The sequence below is a fragment of the Corvus kubaryi genome, unplaced genomic scaffold, assembly GCF_017639235.1.
Source record: "Corvus kubaryi isolate FWS band 111438036 unplaced genomic scaffold, C.kubaryi_AGA036_p1.0 37398, whole genome shotgun sequence".
Lineage (NCBI taxonomy): Eukaryota > Metazoa > Chordata > Aves > Passeriformes > Corvidae > Corvus > Corvus kubaryi.
Window position 1 is genome coordinate 17,492,117 of NW_024581137.1, and position 27,730 is coordinate 17,519,846.

The 27,730-nt window shown below is 39.1% G+C and overlaps 1 protein-coding gene across 1 annotated transcript; it reads left to right on the forward strand.

Annotated features, from left to right (window-relative positions):
- Positions 1-27,517, forward strand: DYNC1LI1 (dynein cytoplasmic 1 light intermediate chain 1). Its single transcript, XM_042043270.1, has 13 exons — positions 1-494; positions 801-874; positions 11,756-11,872; positions 13,387-13,617; positions 16,818-16,987; positions 18,149-18,242; positions 19,859-19,994; positions 20,377-20,488; positions 23,193-23,252; positions 23,380-23,424; positions 23,952-24,072; positions 24,241-24,399; positions 26,568-27,517. Exons 1-13 carry the CDS (start codon positions 22-24, stop codon positions 26,678-26,680), a joined length of 1,905 nt encoding a protein of 634 aa, XP_041899204.1. The 5' UTR covers positions 1-21; the 3' UTR covers positions 26,681-27,517.
- Positions 27,518-27,730: the final 213 nt, after the last annotated feature.

Sequence of the window (27,730 nt, forward strand, 5' to 3'; positions counted from 1 at the left end):
AGCCGCACTTACTTCTCTTGGATGCGAGGCGCTTCCTTCAGGGCTGGGGCTACCCGGGGAGCAAGCGGCACAGCGCAGCCCCCTGCCCACAGCAACACCTCGCACAGGAAGGCGACTTTGGAGGCAGCCCAGCCGAGCCGAGAGCCGCTGGCTGATGCGCGGGGCGGCTGCGGGAGGAGGCTGAGGGGAGCGGCCGTGCCGGTGCCCCCGCCCCGGCCCCGCCCCCCCAACATCCGGGTCCCCGCCGGCGCCGCGGCGCCGCCGCCCGCTCCGCGTCCCGGGGAGGTGGCGGGGCAGGGGAGGGAGGAGGAGGCAGCAGCGAAGATGGCGGCGGTGGTGGGGAGAGCCGGCTCCTTCGGCTCCTCTTCTTCTTCCGGGCTTGGCTCGGCTGCCGGCTTTTCCTCTGCTTCCTCTGCCGCCTCTGCGGCCACGGCCAACAACAACAACGCGGAGCTGCGGGCGGGCGGCGATGAGGACGATGGGCAGAACCTCTGGTGAGTGCCCGCCCCGCCCCGCGGACCCAGGCGCGCTGGCCGCCGCCGCCGCCCTCGGAGCGCCTCGGTGCCCTGCGGGGGGCGAGGGGAAGGGGGCTGGATAATCCCCCCGCTGGCGCTCAGTCCCTCTCAGTCACTGGGGGGGGGGGGGGGGGGCACCTCCCCTTGGCAGTGGCAGCTCCTACCCTGCCCCCCGCCCCTCATGCCGTAGCCCCCCCTCTCCCCCCCATCCCCAGGAGATGGCGAGGGTGGGGACCGGGAGGAAGCGGGAGACCCTTCCTAAGCGCTGTCGTCTCTCCGCGCCAGGTCCTGCATCCTCAGCGAGGTGTCCACGCGCTCCCGCTCTAAGCTGCCTTCGGGGAAGAACGTCCTCTTGCTGGGTGAGGAAAGCATCCTGATCCTTCTGCCTTCCCCTCCGCACACTGGCTGAGGAAAGCATTCCGATCCTTCTCCCATCCCCGCCGCACACAGGCTGGCTCCTGAGCCCTCTCTTGGGCGCCTGGAGCTTCCCTTCTTTAGAGCCCCAAGGGAAGGGAGGGGTGATCGGTGGCAAGGCGCTGTCTTAACCCTCCCGCTTCCTCCCTTGCATGGCTTTGCTTCATTTTGGAGATGCAGTGTCCACAGATGCTTTAGAGACGCCCCTCATCGTAGGTACCTCGCCATAATACCCTCACGGTCCTTCCCCCACCCTGGCTCCATAGCTGGAGAATGCTTGGATGGGGAGCTTTTATTGTCTGTCTCCCCCGTGAGCGTTGGCTTAGGGGGACGTGCGGCTCCCGAGCCCTCCCTCGCTGGAGCCGGCGGCGCCGCTTGCCGGCGCTTGCGGTGTGTCATGCGGGCACAAAAACCGCTTCCGTGGCCCGAGCGGCATCAATGACGGTGCTGCCTGCGGGCCGGAGGGCGGGGAGGGCCGTATGGGCGTGCGGGCTCTGCCCACTCGCACCCAGCGTGGCGGCACCAGCGGCAGCGCTGCCGCCCCGGGATCTCCACCCAGGGCCTTAGTCCAGCCTGGCCCTCGACAAGGTGAGAGGTGCGGAAGGGGACTTTGATAGGGCGGTAATGAGACACCCAGCTGCAATTCACTGTTGAGGGAAAGAAGGAAAATGATACGTCAAAATCAAAAGCTTCCTAGAGGAGAGAGAGAAATGGATGCTCTCAAGTGTGTGTGTATGAATATATTATTGCTATTATTATTAGTGTGGTGGGTTTCTTGTTTTTTGGGGTTTTTTTGCTTGTTTGGTTTTTTCTGAAAGACTATTAAATACTATTACCAGTAGGCAACATAATGAATCCAAGTGTATGGATTTAGAACTAGCTGCTGCTTCCACTCCTTTTGCCAACCTCTCTGTCCCCAGAAAGAGCCATGTTAATATTTGAAAACAGGGTTAAAACTCATCAAAGACATTAATGCAGACTCTGTGCACACTATGGTTCTGCGTAGTCTTGTGGTTTATACCCTCTTGAGGTTTTTCGAGTTAGGCTTTTTTTTCCTTTCCATAATCCTAAAGCAATCACTGTGATCCTTTTCTTCCTGTTTTCATAAGCTGAGTGGTTACTTAAAACTGACTGAGAAGGAGAAAACTGCAAGGATGATAGGATGGTCTTCTGAAGCTCTTACAAGACTTACTACCCTTTAATTTGTTGCTTTGTATGTTATGTAATTAAGTAGGATATTGAGATTGGAAGTTGCAGTGATATTAAACAACGGAAAGGTTTCATAACAATTGACAGCTTTTTATGTGACAGTTTGAAACTAAATTGGATGATTGTCCTTGTTGAAGTTGGAAGATTCTTCTTCAAGCTGTGATCCTTTTCAAGAAGATTACACTCTTTGTTTTTCCTCTCTCTTCGTAGTCAGGTAATCCTTAGTGCTCAGTAACTGGAGACTGCTTCCTGCAGAGCTAGAAAGCGTATCATAGATTGTTTCCAAATGCTCACTTTGCTATTCAACCTGTTGTATATAATTTTTTTTTTTTTTTTTACCATTTATGTGCAGCTTATAGAATGACTGAATGTAATACCTTTTTTCCTTTATTTGACTGATGCATTTTTTGAAAAATGTGCAGATTCATAGAAGAAATTCCAATTCTTGCTTAGAAATTGTGTCTTCTAGAAGGCCTTGGTCCTTCAGGGACCAGGGGGGAAAAAACCCTAAACTTGGCATGTATTTAGGAAAAAGAACATCAGATCTGAGGACTGGCCAGTGAGGACCACAGCCATGTTTTTTATGAGAATACCTAATCTTTGTTGACTTGTAAGTCATGATGCTGCTCCTGAAGCACACTGGCACAAGAAAAGGAGAGGTCTTATGTATTCTATATTGGACAGATTCAGTATGTGAAGTTCTGTCTGTTTGGATTCTTGAGCTGTGTGTTTGCAGTTTCTCTGTTATCTCACATTTCCTCTATGTTCAAGCTTTGTTCCTTTAGATAGTTTTGTACTAACTTCTGTTACAACACAGATCACTTCTTGCCATGATTATTTCCAGCTTCTTTATACTTTCAGTACTTTTAAGCAAAAGGTGTAAAGCTGACCAGTATCTTGATGGTTTTCACTCAATTTGTGGCAGGCAAATACTTGCTGTAGAAACAGTCATATTGGTCAAAACTTGCCAGATGAAACATGATTGATAGTAACAAATGAGTGCTTGTTTTCAATACAAACTGCATTAAAAAAAATCCTTAAGCCTCCTACATCTCATGGCCCCACCCAGAAAAACCAACTGGAAAAACCCACCATGTAGTGTTCTTTTGTTTGCTAGGACAGGTTTTCTAATTTGCCTACAGCGTTTATATTTTTCAAATAGTGCATATAGTTGTATGCCTAGTTGTTCTGGGAACCTGTCTGTGTCTGGCATGCTAATTCTGTTATTTCAGTATTTATTTTTAGCTGTGTTAACATCTCATTTTTAAGAACCTGGAGAGCAGTTGGAGTTAACATAGACATAACTAAAGGAGATTGTAATGCCAAATGTTAATCTCTAGATACGGCACATAGTTTTGTGAAGTGAAGGTTAACATATGATGTTGGTAATAATTTGCTCAAAATCAGCCCAAAATTAATTGTCTTACAGTTTTACTTCTCCAAAGTTGTTTCACTTGCAGACATTTTTTCAATAACTATTTTTCTTTAAAGTTTAAGCTCTGATTTGTACCGCATGTGGCATGAAAGCTTCTTATCTTTCTGTTCTTGTATGAACAAATAAAAGCACAGGCCTTTCTAAACTTTACTGTAAGTCCCTTATGCTCTGATTCCTAGGCAGTTTTGTCATAGTGGCTACAGTTATCTTGTTTAGCAGACTATACCAGGAGAAAATGTAAAATGTACATGCCTTCTTAAGGAAGTCAGCTGCTCTCATTGACATTTCTAGCTACTTTTTGCAGATAGCAAAAGCAGTGTGTTTTTGTTCCTCTTGCTTCATTTTTTTTTTTTTTTTTTTTTTTCCTTCTCCTGGACTGTTTTCTGCTCACTTGTGTAATAAAGGTAGTTGATCACAGGAGATGGTTTTTGTGATGAGAAAACTGATGTGTATAACTGGGAGCTCTCTTGTTCATTCCCCTTCTGATATATCAGCGAGTGGAGTAGAGGGGGGCAGCTGACAACTCACCACTGCAGATTATGGATGGAATCCACAGTGCTGTAGAATGTGTGAAGGCTTGGATTCAGAGACCTGAACTAATCATTTATCCAATAAACTGCAGCATGCATTCAAGCAGTAATGTTCAAAGTCATTCCAGGATGCACCAGAACACAGGCTCCCAGCTGGCAAGTGAATTGAATAGTTGTTTTCTATCTGGCTTTGTATTTCATACATTGCTGTGTCTCTGAAGCACAATATATTCTTTGCCTACAATTTTTACAGTTTCAAACCATCCGGAGACACTCGTATGTCCCTCTGTGTCTGTATTGCCCAGTAATGCTTCTACTGAATCACTAATGGGTTTGGGTTTTTTATGCATTTTACTCCACTTGATGATAAAAGCTTTGAGTTTAAAGGGCAGTGGGAATTTAACTGCCTCGTGTCCACATTTTCTCTTTATCCCACACATCTCACTTCCCAGGGCTAGGCCTGTTTGTTTGAATCTTGGAGCTGTGCTCCTGTCCAGGATGCTTGGGAAGAAGCACAATCCACAGCTAATTTAGAGGTGCACTTTTCTGTGAGGTACGCTTTTCTGCTATAACAGCCATTCCCAATATATCTTCATATCTTAGCTTGCTGCTTTCTTCTAGTGCACCTGTTGAATATAAAGAACTTGAAAATTAAGTTTTGATACAGCAAATTTTCATGAGGATGTAAAAACTGCTTAGTTAAATTTGTACTGAACACTATAAAAATTAGTTTTCCATTTTATTTTTTCCTGTTCAAATAGCTGACAGCTTCATTGTTATAATTTAATCATTGAAACTGATAAAATACTGCTTGTTCATACTGCCATATATATTCATACATACAATATTATTAATCTCCAATATTTTAAATTCATGAGTACTGCAGAAGTTAACTCAGAGGGTTTCTTTTCATTCTCTTCTTGCAACTAATTCACCTTCTGCAGGCAATGAAAGCCTCCCAAATGTAGTCAAATTGCGTTTAGGTCAGCAGAGTTATGCTTCTAAAGTGTCAATTGTTTTGATGGGGCATTGACCTAGATAAAATTCTAATTGCTTGTTTTGTAGATACATTTTTTTAGAATTAAGTAGTACTTCTTTGTTGTGTCCTTCCTGCTATAATACCCTGCCAAAAATCCAGAATTACATGGATGCTGTGTAGTAGAAGTCACTTAGAACAGCGTGGAAAGTTCTGAAATTGTTGAATTGCATTTATTTAAGTTAGTCTCTTCATTGTCAGAAGTGCTGCTGGTTACTGGATCTATCTCAGAAATAGCTCCAAAGGTGAAGAACAGTGAAAGGAATTGTGCTGCTGTGTTCTCCAGGCAGGTTAGTGGCAGGAGTACCAAGAAAGGTGTCCTGTGGATAGTAACATGGGATTATTCTATTTTGGTAGTGAACCTGGATAAAATACACGAGACAACTTCCTGCTGTGTTAAAGGAGACGGATTGAGGCAGGAGTGGATACTGTCCATAGTCACTGTAGAAGTCTCTGCAATATTTGCCTTTCTCTGACTGCGGGTCTCTCCAAGCACAGGTAATGCTTACTGCTGTACCTGTTTCCACAGTCAGGCCATGTATTCTTGTGGTGCAGGAGATGGCAAAAGATTTGCTGGAAGAGTTGTCTGCAATCTGCTTTCTGTCATGTTGAAAGGCAGAAGTGCAATTAAGATGCTCCTCAGAGAAGTTATTTAATTTTTCAGTGCCACAACTATACTGTGTGAATTGTGTGTGAGGGGAAAGACTTACCTGGCAGAGTAAAACAAACTTGGAGGAGAAGAAAATTTTTACTCAATGAGTAAATGAAAATTTAGTGACAAGTTATTTGTAGTCTTGTTATGGCCTACTTCTTGTGAAGTTCCATATTGGTTTGAGGGATTGTAGAGAAAGCTCTCATCAGCATAATTAATTTTGTTCTTATTTCTCTGTAAGGAAACTAAATTTGGCTTACTCTGATTATTTTGGTCTTGTTCTGTAAAAGACATTCTTCAATTAGTATAGAATGTGTAAACAAGCCTCTTTCACTAATATGCAGCTGTAGAAAAGGCAGTTATTAGCTTGTGACAAGTATTTTATCTTGAAAATAGTTATAGTACACATGTGCTTGGTTCTAGTAGGAAGATCATTATGTCTCTATACCACTATATCAGGTTCAGGCATTCCATGTGGTGTGGAATAGTGATTGCTCTGGGATTCTGGGAAGGCATCTTAACCCCACTCAATAACTCATGTTTAGACTTGATGGCTTTATTCTATCATATTTAAGCAAGATAGATTTTTTTCTATTAATAAAAATATTCAATATTTTTATGTTACAGATACTAGATGTTCTGAATTGTTCTACCCAGACGCTGTCTTTTGCATTATAAAAAGTATAAAGCTAATTCATGAAAGTATTCTTGGCGGTGTGCAGAAGATGTTAATTAGGACCATTACTTCTAGTTTTGCTTGGCCTTGTTTGAACACGTTCTTTTAGAGATGAGTTGTAGAATTCCCATATCAACCTGAATTTTAATTGATGGGTTTAAAATGCTAAAGAAAAACTCCCATCAAGGAAACACTAGGATTATAGATTACAAACAAGTAAGGGCATCCAGGGTTTTTCAAAGAACTGTTGAAAAAAAATCAGAGTCCTGGATCGAAGTGGGGCAAGCTACCAATATTGATGACACAAAAGAAATATTTACTTCTTTCTTCTTTGCCTTGACATATTTTAAACACACTGGACACTTTACAATGGAGAAACAATTTAGACAGGCAGTCAAAGCTCATGTCTGTCCTGGAGATAACACATTGATTGCTCTTCCATGTACGCATTTCTGTGACAAGTAAGAAATGTCTTGTTATAGGACCAGTGAAATTCTACTTCTGTTTTCATTTTCTAAACTGAAAGAAATGTGGAAATAGCATGAGTAGTAAATAATTTGAATTTCAAAATGTTAATTGAAAGTTTGAAAAGTTCAAAGTTCTCTTAACAGAGAGCCTGAGTCCTCTCTAATGTAATAGTTTATGGCTTAACAGCTGATGTAGCAGGACATAGATAAGTGCCTGTTGGCCTGCATTTGCAGAAGGAGATTCATTCACCTCATTGCCCCACCCTTCCTGTCTGGGGATGACCATTCTGCTAAATTCTGCATTGTGGCAGATCATGTAGTGAATCTTGATTTTCTGCTCAGTAAACATGCTTTTTGCCTGGAGTAGTGAGAAGGGAGGAGGCTGGGAAAAGGGTTTCTATTATTACAGTTTCCTGTATATTTGGGGGCAGCAACAAGAAGGATGTTGTCAAAATCTGTTTTGTGGACAGAGTAGCACCTTGGACAGAGGAGCTTTCACAACCCCAAACTCAAGCTCTTCAAAGGAGTGAAATAGTAGCAGTGTGTGGATAAAAATGCAACAGCGTTTGTTTAGTTAAGTATAAGACTTCCCATTTTGTTAACAAGACAGTGAAATACTGTGTGTAAGCATATTGGTTTGGCTTTGTTTCAATTGCTTCCTAGCCTGACTTTTGTGCAAAATTAAATCTGTCGTTTCTCTTTTACTCGTGTTCAGCTTTGCTGCATAGCACTGCTTGCTAGAAACATCACTTCTGTTTCCTCACTGTTGTATTAATGTGTGAGTGCAGTTTGGTATAATGGAGAACTTTTGTGCTTTAGTATTTACTCTGGAAAAGGAGGCCTTTTTATGTTATTTCCAAAAGAAGGATGCGAAATCTACCTGATTTTTATTCTACGTTGAAATACTCTATCAAAAATGCTATGTCAGAGATGTTTTGCTCCATGAGCTTATATATGGAAGTCAGTTGTTAATTTGGTTATCCCACAGTTGGAAATAAAGAAGAAGCTACAGGATTTTCCATCTTAAAATTCTGAAATGGAGGATGATGATAATTCTTTTTGAAGATGCATAAGGCTCTTTTTTATATATTGCTTCAGTAGCACGTGAAAAAAAGTTCTGTTTCATAATATTAATGCGCAGTGATGTTTGAACCTAGGGAATATGAAATTTTCCTTTTGTCTGAAACTAAGCAGCGTTACTTTTTTGTATACTATAGAGATATCCAGAGACAAACAAAAAAAGGTAAATATGTTAAATGTGTTAAAGTTTGTAACTTGAAAAGCCATATATTGTGTGTATATATATGTATTGTGATTGACGTTTTTTCTAAACATATATACTTTCATGTATGTCCCAGGTAGCAATTAATGCTAATTGTATTAATATGTTGTGCATTGTCCATCAAACCTCCAACAGCTAATAGACTTTAATTTCCTCACATCTATTTCCCTCTCCTCTTAGGGGGAGAGAAGATTCTGAACACACTAAAGGCATTACAATAAAATGTTTGAGTTTTGAGAACTCTTAAAAGTTAGCACTTAGAATTAATTTGATAACGAGATTTCTAATAATTACCTAGGAGTTTTAGATAAACACTGGTTTAAGATTTTGTTTTGCTATTCTTGCTGAAGAGTAGCTTCAAAGCAAAAATCTGCTACTGCTCTTTCCTAGCATAACTCAGTATATTCAAAGTGTCTTGACTTTTCAAGTGGTTTTTATTGAAGACTTTAGGTTGGGAAAAAACAAAAACATGGATACAAATGCATTTGCAATTGTCATGATTTCAGAAGGTGTGCGCAACATACTACACATAGAAAGTAGAGGTAGATGAAACCTCAAGTCTTAGCATGTTGGGTTACACTAATGTGGGGTTGGACTAGCTGACCCTTAAAGGTCCCTTCCAACCCAAACTACTCTGTTACAATTCTGTGTTCTCTTGGCCAAGACAGTTATCTTTTCCTCACTTTTTACGATCAATTGTTTGAGCAAAAAGGAGGAGGTCTTTGTGTCATAAACGATAGTCCTGTTTTTACTTCCTCACAGCTTTTTAAATAATACTGACTCTAATTTGGCTTAAATATGTCAAGAAGTCTGGTTCTCCTATGGAATAGGGCACATTTGGCTAGGCAGCTATCTTGTACCCTTGCAAGTAGGTCATACTGTTTGTAAACTAGTTGGTTTACGTATTACTAACTTCAGACTTCACTGATGTGTCATTCTGGCTTTCCCTAGTGAAAGATGAGCGTTGCTCTCTGCATGCAGTAACTTGTACAGCACTGTTATGTATGTCAGCCATCCACCTGCCTGATCCTGATGTTTTGAAATGGGTGAATATTTGCTAAGGAGAAGAGAGTAGAAGGCTTCTTCATGGAACAGATTAAATTCAAGTAGTTCTGTGATGGAAAGCTGAAATTACTACTGTGTGTGCATATGTGTCCAGAGGTACTAATTTTACATCAAATCAACTTGTCTTGTGCTCTACTGGTAAAACTTCTTTCAGTGTACAGGGGAAAATAAAATTCCAGTTCTTATTTTGCCATAAGCTATTAATTTAACAGTATTGAACTCCAATTTATTTTAGGCTTTTGGAAATACAGGGGTGGAGAGGAAATGACGTAACACAGAGCCATGACAAGTAAGGGGCTTATGGGATGTATATTTCAAGTTTGCCTATATTGCATAGCATAAGCACTTTGTAACAATAGTTGTCTAGATATTAGCATCTGTGTAAGCATGTTTTAGTTTAGACTGTTTCAGTGTATCTTTTATCAAGTGCAGAACTTTTTACAACAGCAGGTGTTTTTTAGACTTGATGTAGCTACTTTAAGAACTGGAAGATACACTTCACAGGAGATACTAAAGTTTCCCAAATTCAAGCAAGTTGAAATCTTTATTGTGAATCAAACTCTAGTATGCAAAAGAACTTATCTGGAAGTCAGCTGTTCTGAGAAACTCAGAAAGCTCTTAAGTGCAACCCCTCATTAAAAGGAATAACAGATTTTGATTTGTCTTACCTGTTGAGCCTTCTGCTGGCACAAATTAAGTGAAGCTGCCAATTCAGAAAAGTAAAATAGCACAATGAATCATTCAGACATTTTTGGCAGAAGTTAAAGCAGCTTCATAACATGTCAGAGCAGCAGCTAATAAAGTCTTCTCAGTTATTTGTAGATGACAATTTTAAGAAGCTTGGATAAGTACAGAGGTGAGGGCAGAGGAGGAATTGTAATTCATCAGTGGTGATGAAGCTTGAATTCTTCACTTCATCAGAATTATTCAAAAGATATTCTTACAAGAGGAAAAGCTTGATGTATGACTAGAAGATAGTGCTGCTTTCCAATGGTTATTTAAAACTAGCTGTAATTGTTTGCTCATGTACATCTTGATTTAACATAGGAGCTCAGAAATGAACCCTTAAATTATGAAAAAGTTACAGTGATACAACTTAATTTTTCATTTAACTTGTCTATGCTTAACTAGACTTTAAACTTCAGTTCTGGTCTTATTTCTCTCTCTCAAAATATGTTTCATTTAAAATAGCCTTTTCATTCCACTGAGTAAAATTCCCTGGACACCTTAGAGTAAGCACTCTTATGTTTTCCAGCATTAGTGAAATATGAAAATAAAGTTATCCTCTAAATTGAAGACTTCATGTGGCAGTCTTGAGGATGATATATTAAGCAAATTCAAAATCAGTCTATCAAAGTATGATATTTCTGTTCTTTCCAGTAGTTATAGCTATAGTGTTTTTAATGTAGCCATAGTGACATCTATAAGATCATGGTCTCTTTAAAGGGAAAACTTCGTTGTGTTTAGCAGTAAAAATTATTGAACTCTTGTCTTTGTTATGTGATTAAAAGCAAGTGTTTAGACTCTCCCTCACTAGGAGAGACTTGGGAAAAAAATGTTTTGTTTGACACAAAATTGATAAAGTGCTTCTTAGGGACCTGGAATTAACCTTGATTTTATAAGCTGTGAGTGAGTTTCAAGAATTTTCTAATGTCTGTTACATACTCATCGTACTGCAAATTAGAGAAAAAACCAATGATTTGCTTTGTGTGCAAATTCAGCTTGATTACTCTTTTGAACTGGAAAAACTGCACATGAAATTTTCCAACTCTGAGACCTATGACTACAAATGAAGTTTTTCACAAAGGGTCTCTGACAGTGGTCGAGGTGTTTACAGTGTGCATATGCTGTAAGGTTCAGTGGTTATCCAAGATCCCTTTGGAGGGGAGAGAATAGGAGTGAATGGATCTGGATTGCAAGCTTGTCTCTCTGTGCTATCCAAACAGATACATGTATTTTAAGGCAGTGGGTTTACTATTTGTCGCTTCTTTTTAAGGTTTCTTGAGACCTATAACGGAGAAAATAGTCAAAGAAACCAATACATAAAAGCTGAGGTAACAGATTTGCCTTACTCAGTGTGCTGTTTGAAATGAGAGAGTTCTGAATTGTAAGAGGAGCTTACTCTGAATTGAATTCTACTTTAGAAAAACTTTGTTACTACTTTGGTTGTAGCTGAAAGACTGAAATTGTTTGAGGTGTTTAACTACTCCGTAGCATATCCTTTTAAAGATGGGTCTAAGAGCCTATTTCAGGTAGCATAGTTAATGGCATAATTGCATTTATCAATAAGTAGAAAAAATATTTGAAGCTGAGACATGCACTTAGAATGGATGGTTTTGGCAAAACCTGCTGTATTTCAAAACTCCAGTGAGCTCAGTCACCCTGCTAGGATATGGTTTTCTTCTTGCCCCAGGTGGTTTTTAATATGTAACTGTGATTAAAGACTGAGTGGTTTCTTACTTCTGTCTCTCCAGGTGAAGATGGAGCAGGGAAAACTAGCTTAATAGGAAAAATTCAAGGAATAGAGGAGTACAAAAAAGGAAGAGGAATGGAGTACTTGTATTTAAATGTGCATGATGAAGACCGAGATGGTGAGTCTGTATCTGTAACAATATGTTAAACCAGTTTGAAAGCAACGGTTCAGTAGTGTGATATTTGAAATGACTGGGATGTTCTTCTGTCTTTATAGTATGCAGGAGTCCAGCCTATGCCAGAAGTGATTTGTATCATAGGGAAGTTTGTCTGTGTAATTTCTTCAGTAGATATAGTGAATGACCACTTAAGTGGTAGAGGAGGAGAGGAACCTGTCAAAAGAAAAAGCTAAAAAGAAAAGACCAGGGAAGCAGACTTAGCTGCAACATTCTGAATAGATGTGTATTCCTCAGGCCTAGAGGAGAAGGTGCCCAGGCTTTTATCTTCCATTTCAATTACTGTGGCAAGTAGTTATCCTAAACCTACAGAGAAACCTTTGTCTTGCTGGCACACAATCTGCAAGACTATTGTCATGGATTGATGGGTAGGAAATTGTGCACAATGGTGAAGGAGATCTAAAAAGCAAACAAGAAAACCCAAAAACTTGGGTGCAAGTATGGCTAGAAAGGAAAAAGTATGTTTAAGATCCTGTTTAATATCCCAGTACCTGGAGTTATGAGGTGTGAATAAGGATATACTGGAAGCTTTGAGAAAAATGGAAATTCTTGTGTATACTATAAAAAAAATCCTAAACATGTAGAAAGACAACCAGGCCCTTTTTTTTTTTTTTTTTTTTCTGAAATCACCTGCTTTCCTGAAATTCATGTCTGGGTATTGGTCTCAAAGTTGACTCGAAACCGTATTCAAGAAAATTGGGAGTTTGATTTAAATGTCTTTCTCAGAGCTTCTGTAACAAGTAATAAAAATTTACCTGAAGGATAAATGTAACTATATCAAGCCTACTAATTTCGAATCGACAGCTCTTCCTTTACTGCACAAGTTTTGGTGAATTTGTAGTAGTGTGATATTTTTGGGGGGGGGAAACAGTGGGGTGGTCTATTTGTATGGTGATTGTCCTTTTGCAAATTGGAAGAGTACCAGTCTGTTAATCATTAAAACCTTGCAGTTCTTCAGGTTTTTGAGTGGACAAGGTACATTGTATACTCTTAAGAATTATCTAGGTATGTCACATGGAGTTTTGAAGGGGAGATGGCAATCTTTGAGAGGTGAGCAGGCCAAGAGCCACAAAAAGACAGCTAAGTTCACCCTGTTCTACTCTTCTAAGTTACATCTTCTAAGTTACATCACCCTGTTCTACTCTTCTAAGTTACATCTTGCTCAAAAATGGTGAACAACTATTTTGGAAATGTTGAATGCTCTCTCTGGACGCTCCCTTTCAGATAATGTATTAAAGATGTTAAGTTATCAGCCATTACACATTAGGGTTTGAATGTGGAGGAGCTTGTCTCCCCACAAGCTGCAGTTCACTGTGTCATTATGTATGTTCAATGGACTGATAAAACATCATTTGCTTTCTTCCTTGCGTTTTACATGTCCAAAAAACATTCAATAGCCATTATGTAGTGGTGTGTTTCAAGTAAATCTCATTAAATGTTCTTCCTTTTTTTTGTAGACCAAACAAGATGTAATGTATGGATTTTGGATGGTGACCTATATCACAAAGGTCTTCTTAAATTTGCAATGGAGGCAAGCTCTCTAAAGGACACTCTAGTTATGTTGGTAGTAGACATGTCTAGACCTTGGACTGCACTGGATTCTTTACAAAAATGGGCAAGTGTTGTAAGAGAACACATTGACAAGTTAAAAATTCCTCCTGAAGAAATGAAAGAAATGGAGCAAAAGTGTGAGTATTCTGCAAATACATGGGAATCCATTTAAATATGCTTAATGCTTCCTGCACCATTTAATCTCTCCATTGCAGTCTTTCATTCTTTGGAAGTGTTATTTAAAATTAGAACTTACCAAGCAAGTCTGGCTTCAGATAAGTCTCAAGTAGCTATATGAACAGTACTAGTACTTCTTTCTAACAGAATAACAATGTAGGGGGAAAAAAAAACTTTCAGAATGAACACAACTGAAATTACAGTCTTACTTCTTATGTATTTTTCTAGATAAGATTCACCAAGCAAAAAAACCCCAACTTCTAAGCATTCAATTTTTAATTTATTTGTTTAAAGGCAGATCACTACACCAGCTTCTTAACTGTTCCTGTAGTTAGCCAGTTAGAGAATCAGGGACCTGTTCTGTGCCTACCAAAAGTGGTAAATATTGAGAGGATTCATGGCAGCATGGCCATGTCTGGGCCCTTTCCACTTGAAGAGTTTTATCCTAATTATTATTGATGTTAACAGAACTATGTGTTTGTTGCTCTGTCAGTGTCTTGTCTTTTTAGTTTTAAACATGCAGAACACAAAGATTTTGCAGGATTTCTTAAACTGACTGACTGAACTCCCATTATAGCTCCATATTACTTCTGAGCAACCCTTTGTATTCCCCTTTGGGTAGTAGAATTTGAGTTTTTCCCATTCATCTCTCGGTGAAAGGAAGAGCATTTGAGAAAGCTGTGTGTTGAGATCAAACAGCATGATTAAACTTCCTTTTTAAGTCTGAAGATGCACTCTAACTGGTACATTCTTAAGCAATGAGTGCTTATGCTAATTTAGAAATGCAGGTTGTAGCTGTGCTGTGATGAAGTGGAATGTAAGGTGACAGTTGTAGATACTCTGGAAGGAGGCGAGGGGAATATTAGTTGTTTTGTTTGTCCCTTTAAGAGAGAGATTCTTCTAAGGGAAGTATCCTTGAGAACCGTATCATCCACATGAAGTTGTTTAGGTGGGAGGAGCTGAGCTCTCTTGGATGTGTTTTTCAGTTTGGTTTTGGATGTTAGTGCATGTGTATTAAGCATTCCCTCAAACACTTTCAGGATAGGATTTTGTGGGATGAAAGTATGGATACAGTGTCTACGTTATCAAAGGTGTACAGCTGATAGTTTGGCTTCTTTACTGACTGAGTGAACAGAATAGAGAAAATCTACAAAATCCAGAAAATGTAAGCAATGAAATGAGTCAAGAAAAAAAGTGCTACTCCATTTAGTTTTGCCTGTTTTGGTTTTCTATCATCTGGTCTAATTCTTACAGATATAAGTAGTCTGAACACTGGGTGTAACAGAGGACACAATCCAGACGTGACTGGGAGCTGGTTCTTGTTTTGATGCTGTTGTGATGTGATTTCATGCATTGCTAGGCAGGCAGGAGCTTGACACTGCCAAAAGGAGGAGGTAACATTGCTTGCCTGACTTTTGGCTACCGGATCCTACTAGATTCTTGTGTTAGGCTCAGTGGTCCTGAGAGCTGGTTTAACTAGCTACCAGGACTGAATTCTACTGAGAGTTTGCATGTGTAGTTTTCTGGAGGTATGTTGCTGTGTTTGTCTTCAGTTCTAGCAGCTTAACTCCACTCAAAAACACCCTGGGAGGACTAAAACTGGTACAGGAAGGCATTTGGGGATACGTAACAGATGTGTGTGAAGGGTTGAAATAGCTCTTCCTCTTTACTGAATTAATCTGTGTTCAACGAAATTGTGTTTCTAAGGAAGACTTGAGTTTTTATTCCACAGTTTTGGAGCTGTCATATACTAAATCAATCCTCCTTTTTACTGCTTTCCCTATTTACATTAAGTTTAGTATGTTATGATCATACAGTGGAAATTTTAGGAATCCACTGGATGATTTATGCAATTATCCCAGAACAGGCAGGATACTGTACAGGAAAGATGCTGTAGAGTGGCATATCACGGTGAGAATTCTGGGTTTCAAATACATTCAGTTAATTTGGGAGGGTCTCAGAAGCTCTTCGGACTAGAATTGAAGTAGCAGCATTCCTTGAGTTAGAGCCTGGCTTGACAATTTGTCATGATAACCTGTGCATGTGCTTTTTGTTATTGTGAACTCCAAGATCTGCAGAAAGATTGAATAATCTTGACCTAATATAATTTTTCCTCTAGGGCATTGAAATGAGTCTTGCTCTGGTAATTGCACAGATGCTTTTCTAAGTATGAACTCAGAGGGCTTCAGTCAGTTTAGTGAAGGTAGCAGTGGATTAACACACAAGCAAGGATGTTCTGGTGTAGTTCACTGCCCCTGTGCATGATGCAGCTGAGCTGCCTTGCTGCCTGACTTCTTTCGCTGAATCAGAATGTTCTACTCATGAAATAGTAGGCAGTAGTTTGGTTTGGTAGAGCCTTGTTTCTGCTGTGTGGAACAGGGCGTGTGATGTGAAAGACACAGACATTTTATGCCTCACATTGCATCCCTGACTGCAGGGATACTAAGTGACCATGTAATTAGAGGCTTGGGTGTGTGCAGCGGAACATGACAAAGACTTGCAACAAGAATTAGAAAAAAAGAAAGTTAGAATGTAACTTACCCTGCTTGCTACATTTTGAAGTAATGTCTGATAATTTTAAAGCATACCGAATATTTAATATGCTATTAACTAATTATAAAGCTAGTTTAAACTAGTGTTTGTGTATTCTATTATTTTTTGTTGTTACTGCTATTGAGTCACTGTACAGAGAGTAAAGTGTGGACAAAGGGTCTGTAGGTAAAACCTGGTATACAGTAGCAGCTAAGCAGTTTGTGTAAGGCTTAATTCTGTTTATTCTGACAAACTGTTCCATTAACTTTGCCAAGAAGAATGGAAGGAAACTTATGTCCTTTAGGAAACAGATCAAACAGTAATCCTTAGTAGCAACTGCCTAGTGGCTTCACAATGATAGAATAAAAATGGTTTCATGTTGTCCTTATGGACAGTTTTATCTGATCATGTTCTTCTAGCTGCTGATCCAGCAGATCTCAGACTTCCTAGTTCTCCCTTGTGCTGGACAGAGCCAACAGCTAGCCAGGACTAGGTGCATGCTCCGTTTTTTCAACACCAGGATGCAGAAGTACTATACAATCAACAGTGCTAGAGATCAATGGCAGTGGAAATCATTGTTGAAATAATAAACCAGTTGATGTTTTAATGTAACTTTTTTTACTTTCAGTGGTAAGAGACTTCCAGGAGTATATAGAACCAGGCGAGGATTTTCCAGCTTCTCCACAGAGAAGAAATACTTCATTGCAGGAAGACAAAGATGACAGTGTGATTTTACCCCTGGGTGCAGATACACTAACATGTAACTTAGGCATTCCAGTAGTAGTAGTTTGTACAAAGGTTTGTTTCACGTTTTAGGTTTTTTGCATATTTTACTTAAGTAACTGTCAATTGTGGATTGGGGTGGGAAGCACACAGTTATTAAGTTATTCTGAATACCTCACTTAGGAACTCTTTTAAAGTGTTTAATATTGAAGGTTGGTTATCTTCTGGAACCCATTATTTAATGTTATTTTGGAATTAGCTTTTCCTTTAGTTCTACCAGTTTTCAAGGAGTTGACAAATACCTCAGACCTGGTTTTGCTCACAGAAATGAGCTAGTCAATAAGCAACTAGAATTCTCCTTGATTTCCATAGTCCTCCATATTCTGAAAATGGTGTTAAGGTTTTTTTAATATTTCTGATATTTTTCTGAAGATGAACTTCCTTGGGAGTTGTAGTCAGTGAAGTGCTGCACTAGTAACTTTCATCAGTTCTTAAGGTGTTTATGGGATCTGTTTTGATTTCTCTTAGATATGTAACCATATTCTGAATTTAAAGAGAACAATGGTTGTCCTGTGGCTGTTTTTTATCTGGTTTTGTTATTTTTTCCCCCCCGGCTCCTCAGTTCTCATTGGCATTAAGCATACTGCATCTGCAACCTCTGCTGGCCTGCAGGGAAGGCATAAACCTTTTGACACATATGCTGTTCCTTCTCTGGAAGGCTAACCCTCTCATTTGAACAGCACTTTTTTTTCCCACCTGCTAGTTTCCTGATATTCTTTTCTCCACCCCCACACCTTTTTTCTTCTTCTGCTTTCACATTCCTTGCTTTTGCCTCCCTTTTCAAAGAGCTAGTTAGTAACTGAATTAAAAACACTGTCTTTTAATGCCAGTGTGTAAAAAAATTTGGGTAGAAAATGATTATATCATTTAGTGGTAAGTTTTCAACAGAGATTTTGAGTTATTGCATTGGAGTGAGGAGGGAGAGTGAATTAAAAGTTCCAGTCACTTGAACTCTGAAGTTAGTGCTGACCCCAGTGCATGTACATCCAGTTATATATTATTAAGACCAAAAAAGTTCAATTGTGCTTCTAAACTATCTTAGCAGGTTTTTGTTTTCCTCTGCACTACCCCACCCCACTCCATTTCCCCTTCCCCTTGTGAACTGAGTGTGTAGAAGCACTGCTATTTTAGCAGGTGACTGAAAGCAGTATATTAATTTTGTGTTTATTTTGACAGTGTGATGCCATCAGTGTTCTGGAAAAAGAGCATGACTACAGAGACGAACACTTTGACTTTATTCAGTCACATATCAGACGGTTTTGCTTACAATGTATCCTTTAGCACATCATAAAGATGATATAATTACTCAATTCAATGTTTATATTAATTATGACAAGCTTAAAAGGATATTTGCATCTGTACCAAAGTAGCGTGCAACTCTTGTACTGTAGCTGGCAGTTTGCCTCAGCTACCTTTGTGGGCAGTGTTGAATTAAACTTTTCTGGTTTCTCTTACCTTTTTTTTTAAAGAGTTTCTAGCATGTCCCCTTACCATGAATTTCTTTATTGCCTCCATGTCCATATTTAGGAGTCAGTTCGCAGAACAGCACATCTTAGCTGACAAGCTCCCTAAAATAACAACAAGATAATTCATTTAAGTATGATCTTGCTCCAGATGCACATAAGGCATGTTATTCCCTTTGTCCTAAATATGCAGTTTCCTCCATGCTCAGTAATTCCACAGGATGAGGTTATGAGGGAAGGAAAGCAGTGTGAATTGGTATAGGCAAGGGCCTCTGACTTCTCTTGTATTGGTACAGAGAGAGTGCACAGAAGCTGTTGCTGTGCTATTTGTAAGCTTCATTTTTTTAGAAGAAGTGTATAAAGTGCTGTCTAGTGTTGTTTAGTCAGCTAGATATGCTGAGATCTAGATTTTAAATGCCAGTAACATGCCTACATTGTGTCATCATTTGAGCTGTAGTAAAGGGAAGCTTAAATGCTATTGGAGGGACAGCAGATGACAGATGGAAAAATTAGTTCAAGAGCCAGAGACCTCAGTTGAAATGGCAGTTCCTTCAAAGGGCTTCCAAGACCTAATTTTTCAAAATGGAATTATGGGTAATTGTAATAACTCTTGTGTTTAGAGGAAGAATACGAAATATTAGTAGGGATTAGCCTCCATGATTGCATATGCCATGTACAACTTGAAATTCCATTCTAAACTTCTTTGAATAGGAGTCAGACCCCATTATATAACTTTCTCCTAGGAGTTGAATTGGAGGCATTTAGAAATAAATTGGGGAGTTGGTGTTTTTATAATCCCGAAGTAAAAATTACTCTTTTATTAATCCTGTGCATAAAATGTGTTAATTTGATACTGAACCATGCTCGAATACTAAGCACTCTCTTGGTATTTTAGTTACTGATATACAGTAAACTCATTTGCCTTCATTTCCTTTAAAAGCAGATCACTGTATAATGTAAGAGCTTGTTCCCCTAATTAAAAAACCCAGATGGGAAAGTAGAAGATCTTTGGCATTTTTGAGACTGCTAGCGTTAATGCTGCAGTGGTTGCAGGGTAGGGTAATGAGAAGATACAAGGATATGGCATGAAAATTTTTGTTCATTAGAAGCAGAAGGCTGTTTTGAAGGCATCGTAGTGAAACCATTGGTGCTGGGGGGCTTTGAAAGCAGGAAGAGTTTTTATTTTACTTGAAAATCAATAGCTGAGTTGGCCTAAAGCAAATAAAGAAAGAAAGACTGATTTAAATTACTTAATAGCTTATTTCAAAAGGAAGTGTTGGAAGTTATTTGACCTGTTTTGCTTTGGTTTTGTATTCCCTTTCAAAACTCTCCAAAGTAGATGACCCTTTTTTGATAGTTGAAAGGTTACTTTAGTATCTCTTACTAGCCACTGAACTAAGTTTCCTTTAACAAGTTTATTCAGATGGGGCAGCACTTATTTACACTTCAGTAAAAGAAAACAAAAACATTGATTTAGTGTATAAGTATATAGTCCAGAAGTTGTATGGATTTCCTTTCAATGTTCCAGCTGTTGTTGTGGAAAAAGATGCAGTATTTATGTAAGTTATCTGTACTATTATGCGTGTATGTGACTACAGAATGTATCTGTGCAATACTGTAAAGCAGCATTTAGAGCCTTTTTTGGTTTATGCTTTATAAAGTTCCATGTAATACTCTCATGAGTTGGAGTTTGGTGAGTGCCAGTGGGTGAAGATTACAAACACTCACTACTCCAAAGGGAAATGTTAAGCCCAGAGATTTTCCTCTTCTCTATTATGGTGAACCAGTCTCTACCTCCTTGTACTGATCAATAACCAGTTTGCATAGGAGAATGGGCACTCTGACAGTTTTCCTGGCTTTCAGTTGTGTGCAATTCAGGAGTGCATGCAAGAATAGCCCGGAGTAGCAATAGAATTTTAAGCCAAATAATGCTTTCTCTAGTCCTGCAGGTTGGGATAATGACAAGAAGATAGGAATATTGCATGAGAACTTCCAGACACTAAAAGCAGATGACAGTTTTGAGGATATCATAACAAAACCACCAGTCAGAAAGGTAAGCTAGGATGTATTGGCATTTAACTTCTTTGCTGCTTATTTGCCTGTCAGTTTTTTGATTGTTTTTCTTTCATGGAGACTATACTCGCAGCTTATCGTAAGTGTGATGTACTGTATGGGGGGAGGGGGGGGAATCTTATTTTGTTCTTAAAGTTATTCTTTAGTTAATAAAAAAATCATTATGTATTTTTGTTCTATATAGCTCTTCTTCAACTTACACTTTTTTTTCTGCTGCTGTTACATTGTTCAAGACTACAAATACACTTGTTTTGCTTTTAAGACATATTTGGTATTGAAAAGCCTAAATGTAATTTACGTGTTTCTCAGGTTGAGTTTGTGTTTTTTAAGAACATTTCATTTTGCTCTGAGTTGCTTATAACTTCATAATGCTTTCTGTTTCTTCTGGAGTATTTAAAATAAGAAACTTGAGACAGGGTAAAATCAAAAATAAACATGTGAAAACAGCTTCTACATATATTCAGTGTGTTTTCCCCTGTACTATCTAACAAAATGCCTTGACAGAACAACCTGTAAACATATGTGAGGTTTTTGAACAAAATGCCAGCAGCAGTGGACTCCCATGCACACAGAGGTTATTGAAGGCAAATATTTTGATGGCTTTTTCTAACAAAGCTAAAATTTTGTGACTGATCTTATTTTCAAGTGCGAATTGTTTTAGCAGAGAAAACTAATACTATCTCCTTTCTGCAATCTTTAGGGAAAATATCAAGACATGTTAAATAGGTCCAAGGAAAATATAATTGACAATATTTCCTTTTGCATGCTTATAAACTTCAGACCTGGTTTATAAACTTTGATATCGGTATTTGCCATGCTTGCTTGGCAAAATTTTTGATGGGCAAAATTTTTGATGAGCTTATTTGGAAGGAGAGTGTTTGCGATTTGATGCATAGAACTGGGATCTGCAATGTCTGTGTCCAGTTCCTACACCAGCGTAATGCAACACAGGTGAAGAGTTATGTTTGCCATAGTGTAGTGGTTTGGTCCAAAATACTCATTACTGTTTATCTGCTGTGAGATAAGAATTAGGAGAAATGCAAAACAGGCACCAAACTTGAAAGAATATAAAGAAGTTTATTAACAGACCTAAAAGAAGAAAAAAAAAAAAAAAAAAAATACCACCTTCAGAACTCTCCTCCTCCCCCCACCTTCCTCCCTTCTCCCACTGACGATGTGAAAAGACAACCCTTAAGATGTTCAGTCTGTTTACCACTTCCATAATAACCTTGTTCAGTCCATTTAGAAAGAGAAGTCTCTTCTTGCTCATGCTATGAAAACATTATCACAACGAGACAGCCGCCCACTTCCAAATATCGTTCAGTCCATTTAGGAAGAGGAGTCTCTCTGCCTGCGTGTGAGTCCTTTCCCCCCGACTTGCAGCTTTTCCCGCAACTGCCTTCGAGGGTCCACTCTTGAAGTTTTTTGGGGTACAATTTTTAAGGTTGAGCCGTTCAGAAACAAAAACAGAGGCCCTTCTCCTTCCCTGGGAGCAAAGGGTCTTCATCATCTTCATCTTTAGGACTATCTCTGGGAGCATCTCTACGGACTGAGGTTTTCTCCTTTCCCGTTCGGAGCAAAAGTCCTCATCTGGTTCATCTCTCCCTGTCCAAACTTCTCATGAAATTACAGCTGCGTCAGCATCTGCCTATCTCAGCGCAGGTGCTTTTGCTCACGAATTGAACACTCCACCCCCCATATCTTCATGAAATTACAACAGGATACTCTGATATATCATAGCTTCACAACAGAATTTCAGCTTTAAGCATCTCCTCTCTCTCTTCCCTCAGGTTTTCAGCTCTTCACAGCAATAAAAGGGTTACTCTCACCTCGGCCTTGCAGCTTTACAGCTGGAATGTTGAATTTTTTTCTTATCGCAGTGGAGAGCCGAGCCGCTCCGGCTGCCCACGGCAAGGCAGTGGGGGGGGGTTCCACGGCTGGAACAGGTCCATGGCTTCAGGATGGCCGTGGCCCGGCCCGGCCTGGCCCAAGCAGGGCCTGGCCGGGCCCACTGGCCCCCACACGGGGCCCGCAGCCACCTGTCCCAGTGCCGGAAACGAGAGAGAGCTTGGAGGGGGAGTTTGCCTATTCTTAAATGTGGATCACAGAGGTGATCACAACTTTAAGTGGCTTAGAGAATTGTCCATATTCAAACTGGCCAGCTGATAGGTTCTGTCAGTTCCCAGAGGAAACTGTAAGCACCCCTTAGCAAGGACGTCCCTTCCGGGACTATGCTTGCTAACCTATGACACATAGTTACCTATAAAGTAATACTGAGGTGAGGCCTTAATCAAAAGAGACAGGGGCATGATGCAGAGTGTGTGCGTCCGTGAATGCTTCTTACTGATCTGAGGCTCCTGAATGTGCCTTGTAACCATTTAGTTCATTTCTTTTTATTGAACAATTAAATGAACTTTTTAGTGGGTCTTTCTACAAATGTATCTACAGCTCTATGCCTGACAGGACAAAGGAGTTAATGGTAATTCTATTTCACTTCTAATTAACTTGGCCTAAATGGAATCATGAGGCAGCAGTCTTAAATACGAAAAATGTGATATGCAGCAATCATAGTATTTTATATATGTATTCATTATTGAATGTTTTGGTCATATTCACCAGCAGCTAAAAAAGAAAATACCTTTCTTTCTTTTAGTCACAATTATGCTCATGTTTTTGTATTGCAGTTTGTTCATGAGAAAGAAATTGTAGCAGAGGATGACCAAGTGTTTCTTATGAAGCAGCAGGTAACTTTCTGTCTATAAAACAAACAACAAGAGTTTCATTTCACAACATTCCCAATACAAATTTGGGGTTGTATTCTTAGTCATTGTAATATCTAAAACACTTCATGTGTATGTTTGTTTTCTGCAGTCACAGTTGGCGAAACAACCACCTACTGCTGCAGGAAGGCCAGTGGTTAGTAATAAAATTTTTAAATATCATCACATGAAAATTATTAGCTTTTATATATTTAGAGGGCTGCTTTTGTCTGCACTGTCAAATACTGTTTGATCTAATTGTTTTAAACTGGATAGTATTTAAAGTCTCATAGTGCTCTAAAATTATGGCACTTCGCAGCAAGTCACAGCTTGTATTGACAGCAAGGGCTAAAGGTCGTGGCTTTCCTTTTTGTATGTTAGAATGCATTTATGGTCAGAGGCATTACTGAGTAATGGATGGATTTTCAGGTTTCTCATTGGAATGAAATGAAAAGCTTGTCTAATGCTTTAGTTACACTAAAGTTAATAGTTTTAACAATGTTCTACGAGTGTGAAAAAACTTCTACGCAATCAGCAAAACCTGAACGTGTCATTTCAGTTGCATGAGAATACTACATTTAAAACACAAAAGCTTAGGAGCTGTAAGAAGTAACAAAATGCCTAATTTCATGCATTCTTATACTTTGGGTTTGCTGGTTGGTTTTTTTTGTTTTATTTTAATAGGATGCCTCACCGAGAGTTCCTGGTGGATCTCCTAGAACACCAAATAGATCTGTGACATCGAATGTTGCCAGTGTTACACCTATCCCTACTGGGTCAAAAAAGATTGATCCCAATATGAAAGGTACCTTTTCTTACGAGGACACAAATGCAGCTGGGGAAGTAAAATAATTGCTTTGCCTGCTTGCTTTAATATGCTTATTTAGATTGATTAATACACTAAATCAGTATTTACTTAGAAAATCTGTGTTGGTTTTGTGTTGTGGTTTTTCTTTCCTTCTTCCCCTTGTAGCTGGAGCTACATCTGAAGGAGTCCTGGCTAACTTCTTCAATAGTCTCCTGAGCAAGAAAACTGGTTCTCCTGGTGGCCCTGGTGGTGTTGGTGGCAGTCCAGGAGGAGGTGGCACTGGAGGTGCTGGCAGCAATTTACCACCATCAGCAAAAAAGTCAGGTATGATTAATGACAAAAAATCTACTCAATCTAAATGGAGTGATGTATTGTTCTTGTTAGTATGGTTTATCAGGAGAATGAACACTGCTACTATTTAACTGAATGCTCTATATATATGTGCTTTTATATTCTATAGGGTTTTTTGCTTTTGTTTTCACAGCACTTTAGTATTGCCTTTTTATGGCTTTCAGAGGAGCAAAGAAAAAATTTTCATGTTGTTTAAGCATGAATCGTGTCTACATGAGTTCCTCATTTTTTCCCTTTATTCCCATCATTCCAATAAAATGGCTTATGCCATAAGCCTCTTTTAATCTTATTTAAATAGGTTGGGACTGAATTTCAAGTTGATTCTTTTTAACAATACTGTCATTGTTAAAATAGCTTTAAATTTTCTTTCACTAGTGTTCTAGCTCTGATGTGATGAGTACTTTGAGTTTGGTGACAGCCTGTAAAAATACTTACGTATATTCTTTTGACAGCGGTGTATATATGAGGTGATTAATAATTATTATTAATCTAGAAATGTTTAATAGTGACTGTGCTAAAGCTAGATGCAGGACTATACTGGCATTTCTTGCTATTCCAATTTAAAATGTTTCTGTATTACTTAAGAGCATGCATACACAGACACCTTTCCTTCCTGCTTCCCCAGAGGTTAGTAATGCTGCACTTGGGGGACAATGCTGGTGTTTCATTGGTACTTCGCACTTCCCACTAACATTTTGTGTAGATGTTGTGTAGAATTTTTTTCACCTGCGCACACTTCCCTTTTCTAAGTGCAAAACGCAGTTGGCTAAGCAAAGTTTGAATGCTTCCTAATGTGCTTGTAGGCCAAGTCAGCAGTGCCAGTTTGAACAACATATGGACATTGTTCAAACAAATGCAGCTGACGCAATATAAGGCACAGAGAGCACCCGCTGAAAAATCCTGTGGGGAGTGGCCAGCAGCAGGTTTGGGTGACACCAAGCAAACAGAGACAGCACTCCAGAAAAGTGTTCTGTCTGGGGCTGTGGCACAAACTTCAGGGACAGAATTTAATTATTAAGGAGGAAACAGTTCTCAGAAATTTCCTAATATGCGACAAATGAAGGGTTAGGGTTATAGCTGGTTTAATATCATAAAGGACTACGTTTTCAAGGAATTACCATAAATACTAATAAATTTGGCTTAGATGTGGCCTCTTCACCTTCCTCAATGTTTGCTGTCTTGTATTTAGAGCTATCTGTGGCACTCGTTTTTCAAATCTGAAAATTGTCTGTTAAGATGGTAATTTGGGATTTTTAAAATTACTTTTTCCTCAGCAGCTTTGGGAAATTCCTCTGCTTATTAGTTGGAACATTAGCTGCTTTGATTCTGATACAGTATTATCTTTCAGTAAATGAAGAGCAGCAAAGTACATCAATAGCCAAAATTAGCTTTATGGATAGTTCCTGTTAGTTTGCATCTTCAGAAAGGATGCTGGGACACTGCTACAACCTACACATGTCAGAACATTTCTTTATAGATGCTGTGCACACTTGTCATGGCGTTGGAGTCTTAATACTGCACTGCCTTTTCCCATATTGTCTCCTCCATTCTTGCTACAGTGGGATAGAAACCTAGACTGAGGAGTAAGAATTAAGAGCAAAAGGGTGGGGGGAAATGGTGTGTTTTGAGCTTGAATTAGGTTAGAGTGTGGCTGCACAAATGTTTGTGCCATTCCAAGTTAGGGAGGAGATAAGTGGGTGAGGAGAGAAAGAGATTTGCCATCTACAGGTCTGTGTGCACCCATAAGCAGCGGTGTCATATTTTGCTGACCAAGTACACAAAACTGACTTTGCTGGGCTTGGTGAAACCCCTGATTTTTACATTCAAATACAAGTTTTACAGAAAATTGTATAGAAGTAGTAATAACTGCTAGTCAATAGTCTTCTGTATTTTTTACTTTAACTCTTCATATACTGACAATTAATATATAATTATGGAAGTTGCTTTGATAAATTGGAAATAGGAAAGGATATGACTTTCTCTCTACAGTTTCCTTTCTGTTTCTTTTGGGTTTTGGGCTTACACCTTTACTCTGCACCCAAAGTGCACAGTAACAATTACTAGGATTTGTCTGATTTGAGAAGTGAAGGCACTATAGGCTTTTCATAACCATGACTGAATGATACACATTTATTTTGTAGGTCAGAAGCCAGTTTTAACAGATGTTCAGGCAGAATTGGACAGAATTTCACGAAAACCTGAAATGGTCTCTCCTACATCATCTACATCTCCCACAGAAGGTGAAGCATCTTGAAGACACCAAATAAAACCAATTGTTCAGTTTTCTGGGATAATTCAAACTTGCCTCTGCCTCTTCCTTCAGTGACTGGAACTAAAGAACTGAAATATCTTTCAGAACACAAACCATTGATGTCTGTCTTTCTTTCATATGTGTTGCCCAGCTTTACAAAAGGGAGTTGTACAAATGGAAAACAGTTATCACATTGTGTAGGAGCACTGCTCACAGTGCAAGAATAGTAAATTAATTTTTTTTTCTGGGTTTTGTTGAAAAGTCAGTCTAATTCTGTAAAATTGCAAGTATGTCCACTTAAATGATAGGGGTTGCTTAGAGCAGGAAAACTGATACACACCACAGGCACTTAATTTATATTGATTTCCCAACCTGTTAGGTAAGTTTAATATGATCTTAAATAGATTAACCTTTACACAAGAGGTCTACTGCTCGTTTTTGGAAGAGAAAAATAATTGCACAAATCTGTAACAGCAACAAACTCCAGTTATACTTAAACACTCCATTGGGAGTATGGTTAAAAAAAAAATCTGTTTGATCTCCACTGAAATTTACACTGCATTCAAAAACCCATGCAAAATTTCATTCCAGGTATAAGACTAAATTAGTGGCCAGCTTTTTTTGATTTTTCCTCCTCTATTAAATAATTTCAGACACTGAATAAAAGATGTATAAAGAAAAAGCAGAGGTTAAATGTACAGAATATCAGTATCCAGATTTGTCTATATATATGGCTCAGCCTTAATGTCCCCCACTATGTTTCCCACACTACTTACGGTTTAAAATTGGTCATCAAAACTGTAATCAGTTAATAAAGTATTCTCTGCATTCAAATTTAAATAACTTTCATTGAAGCCATGGTGTTCTTGTTCGTTTACAGTTAAGTCTAAGGATGTGGTGTAAAACATCTTAAAACATGCTTTTATATTTTTACCTCTCAGTGAATAACATCACTGGCAGATATTTAAACTCCCTTAAAACATCGTTTCTGGAAGGAGATAAGTCTGCAGTGTTTGTTCCTAGGAGTGAAACTAGCTTATCTGACTTTGGGTG

Bases quoted from the DNA above. Each gene is read 5' to 3' on its own strand.
- DYNC1LI1 (XM_042043270.1), top strand. From the start codon at position 22: ATGCGAGGCGCTTCCTTCAGGGCTGGGGCTACCCGGGGAGCAAGCGGC. The intron at 23,253-23,379 runs GTAACTTTCTGT...TGTTTTCTGCAG, and splicing joins TGTTTCTTATGAAGCAGCAG to TCACAGTTGGCGAAACAACC. The intron at 24,400-26,567 runs GTATGATTAATG...TTTATTTTGTAG, and splicing joins ACCATCAGCAAAAAAGTCAG to GTCAGAAGCCAGTTTTAACA.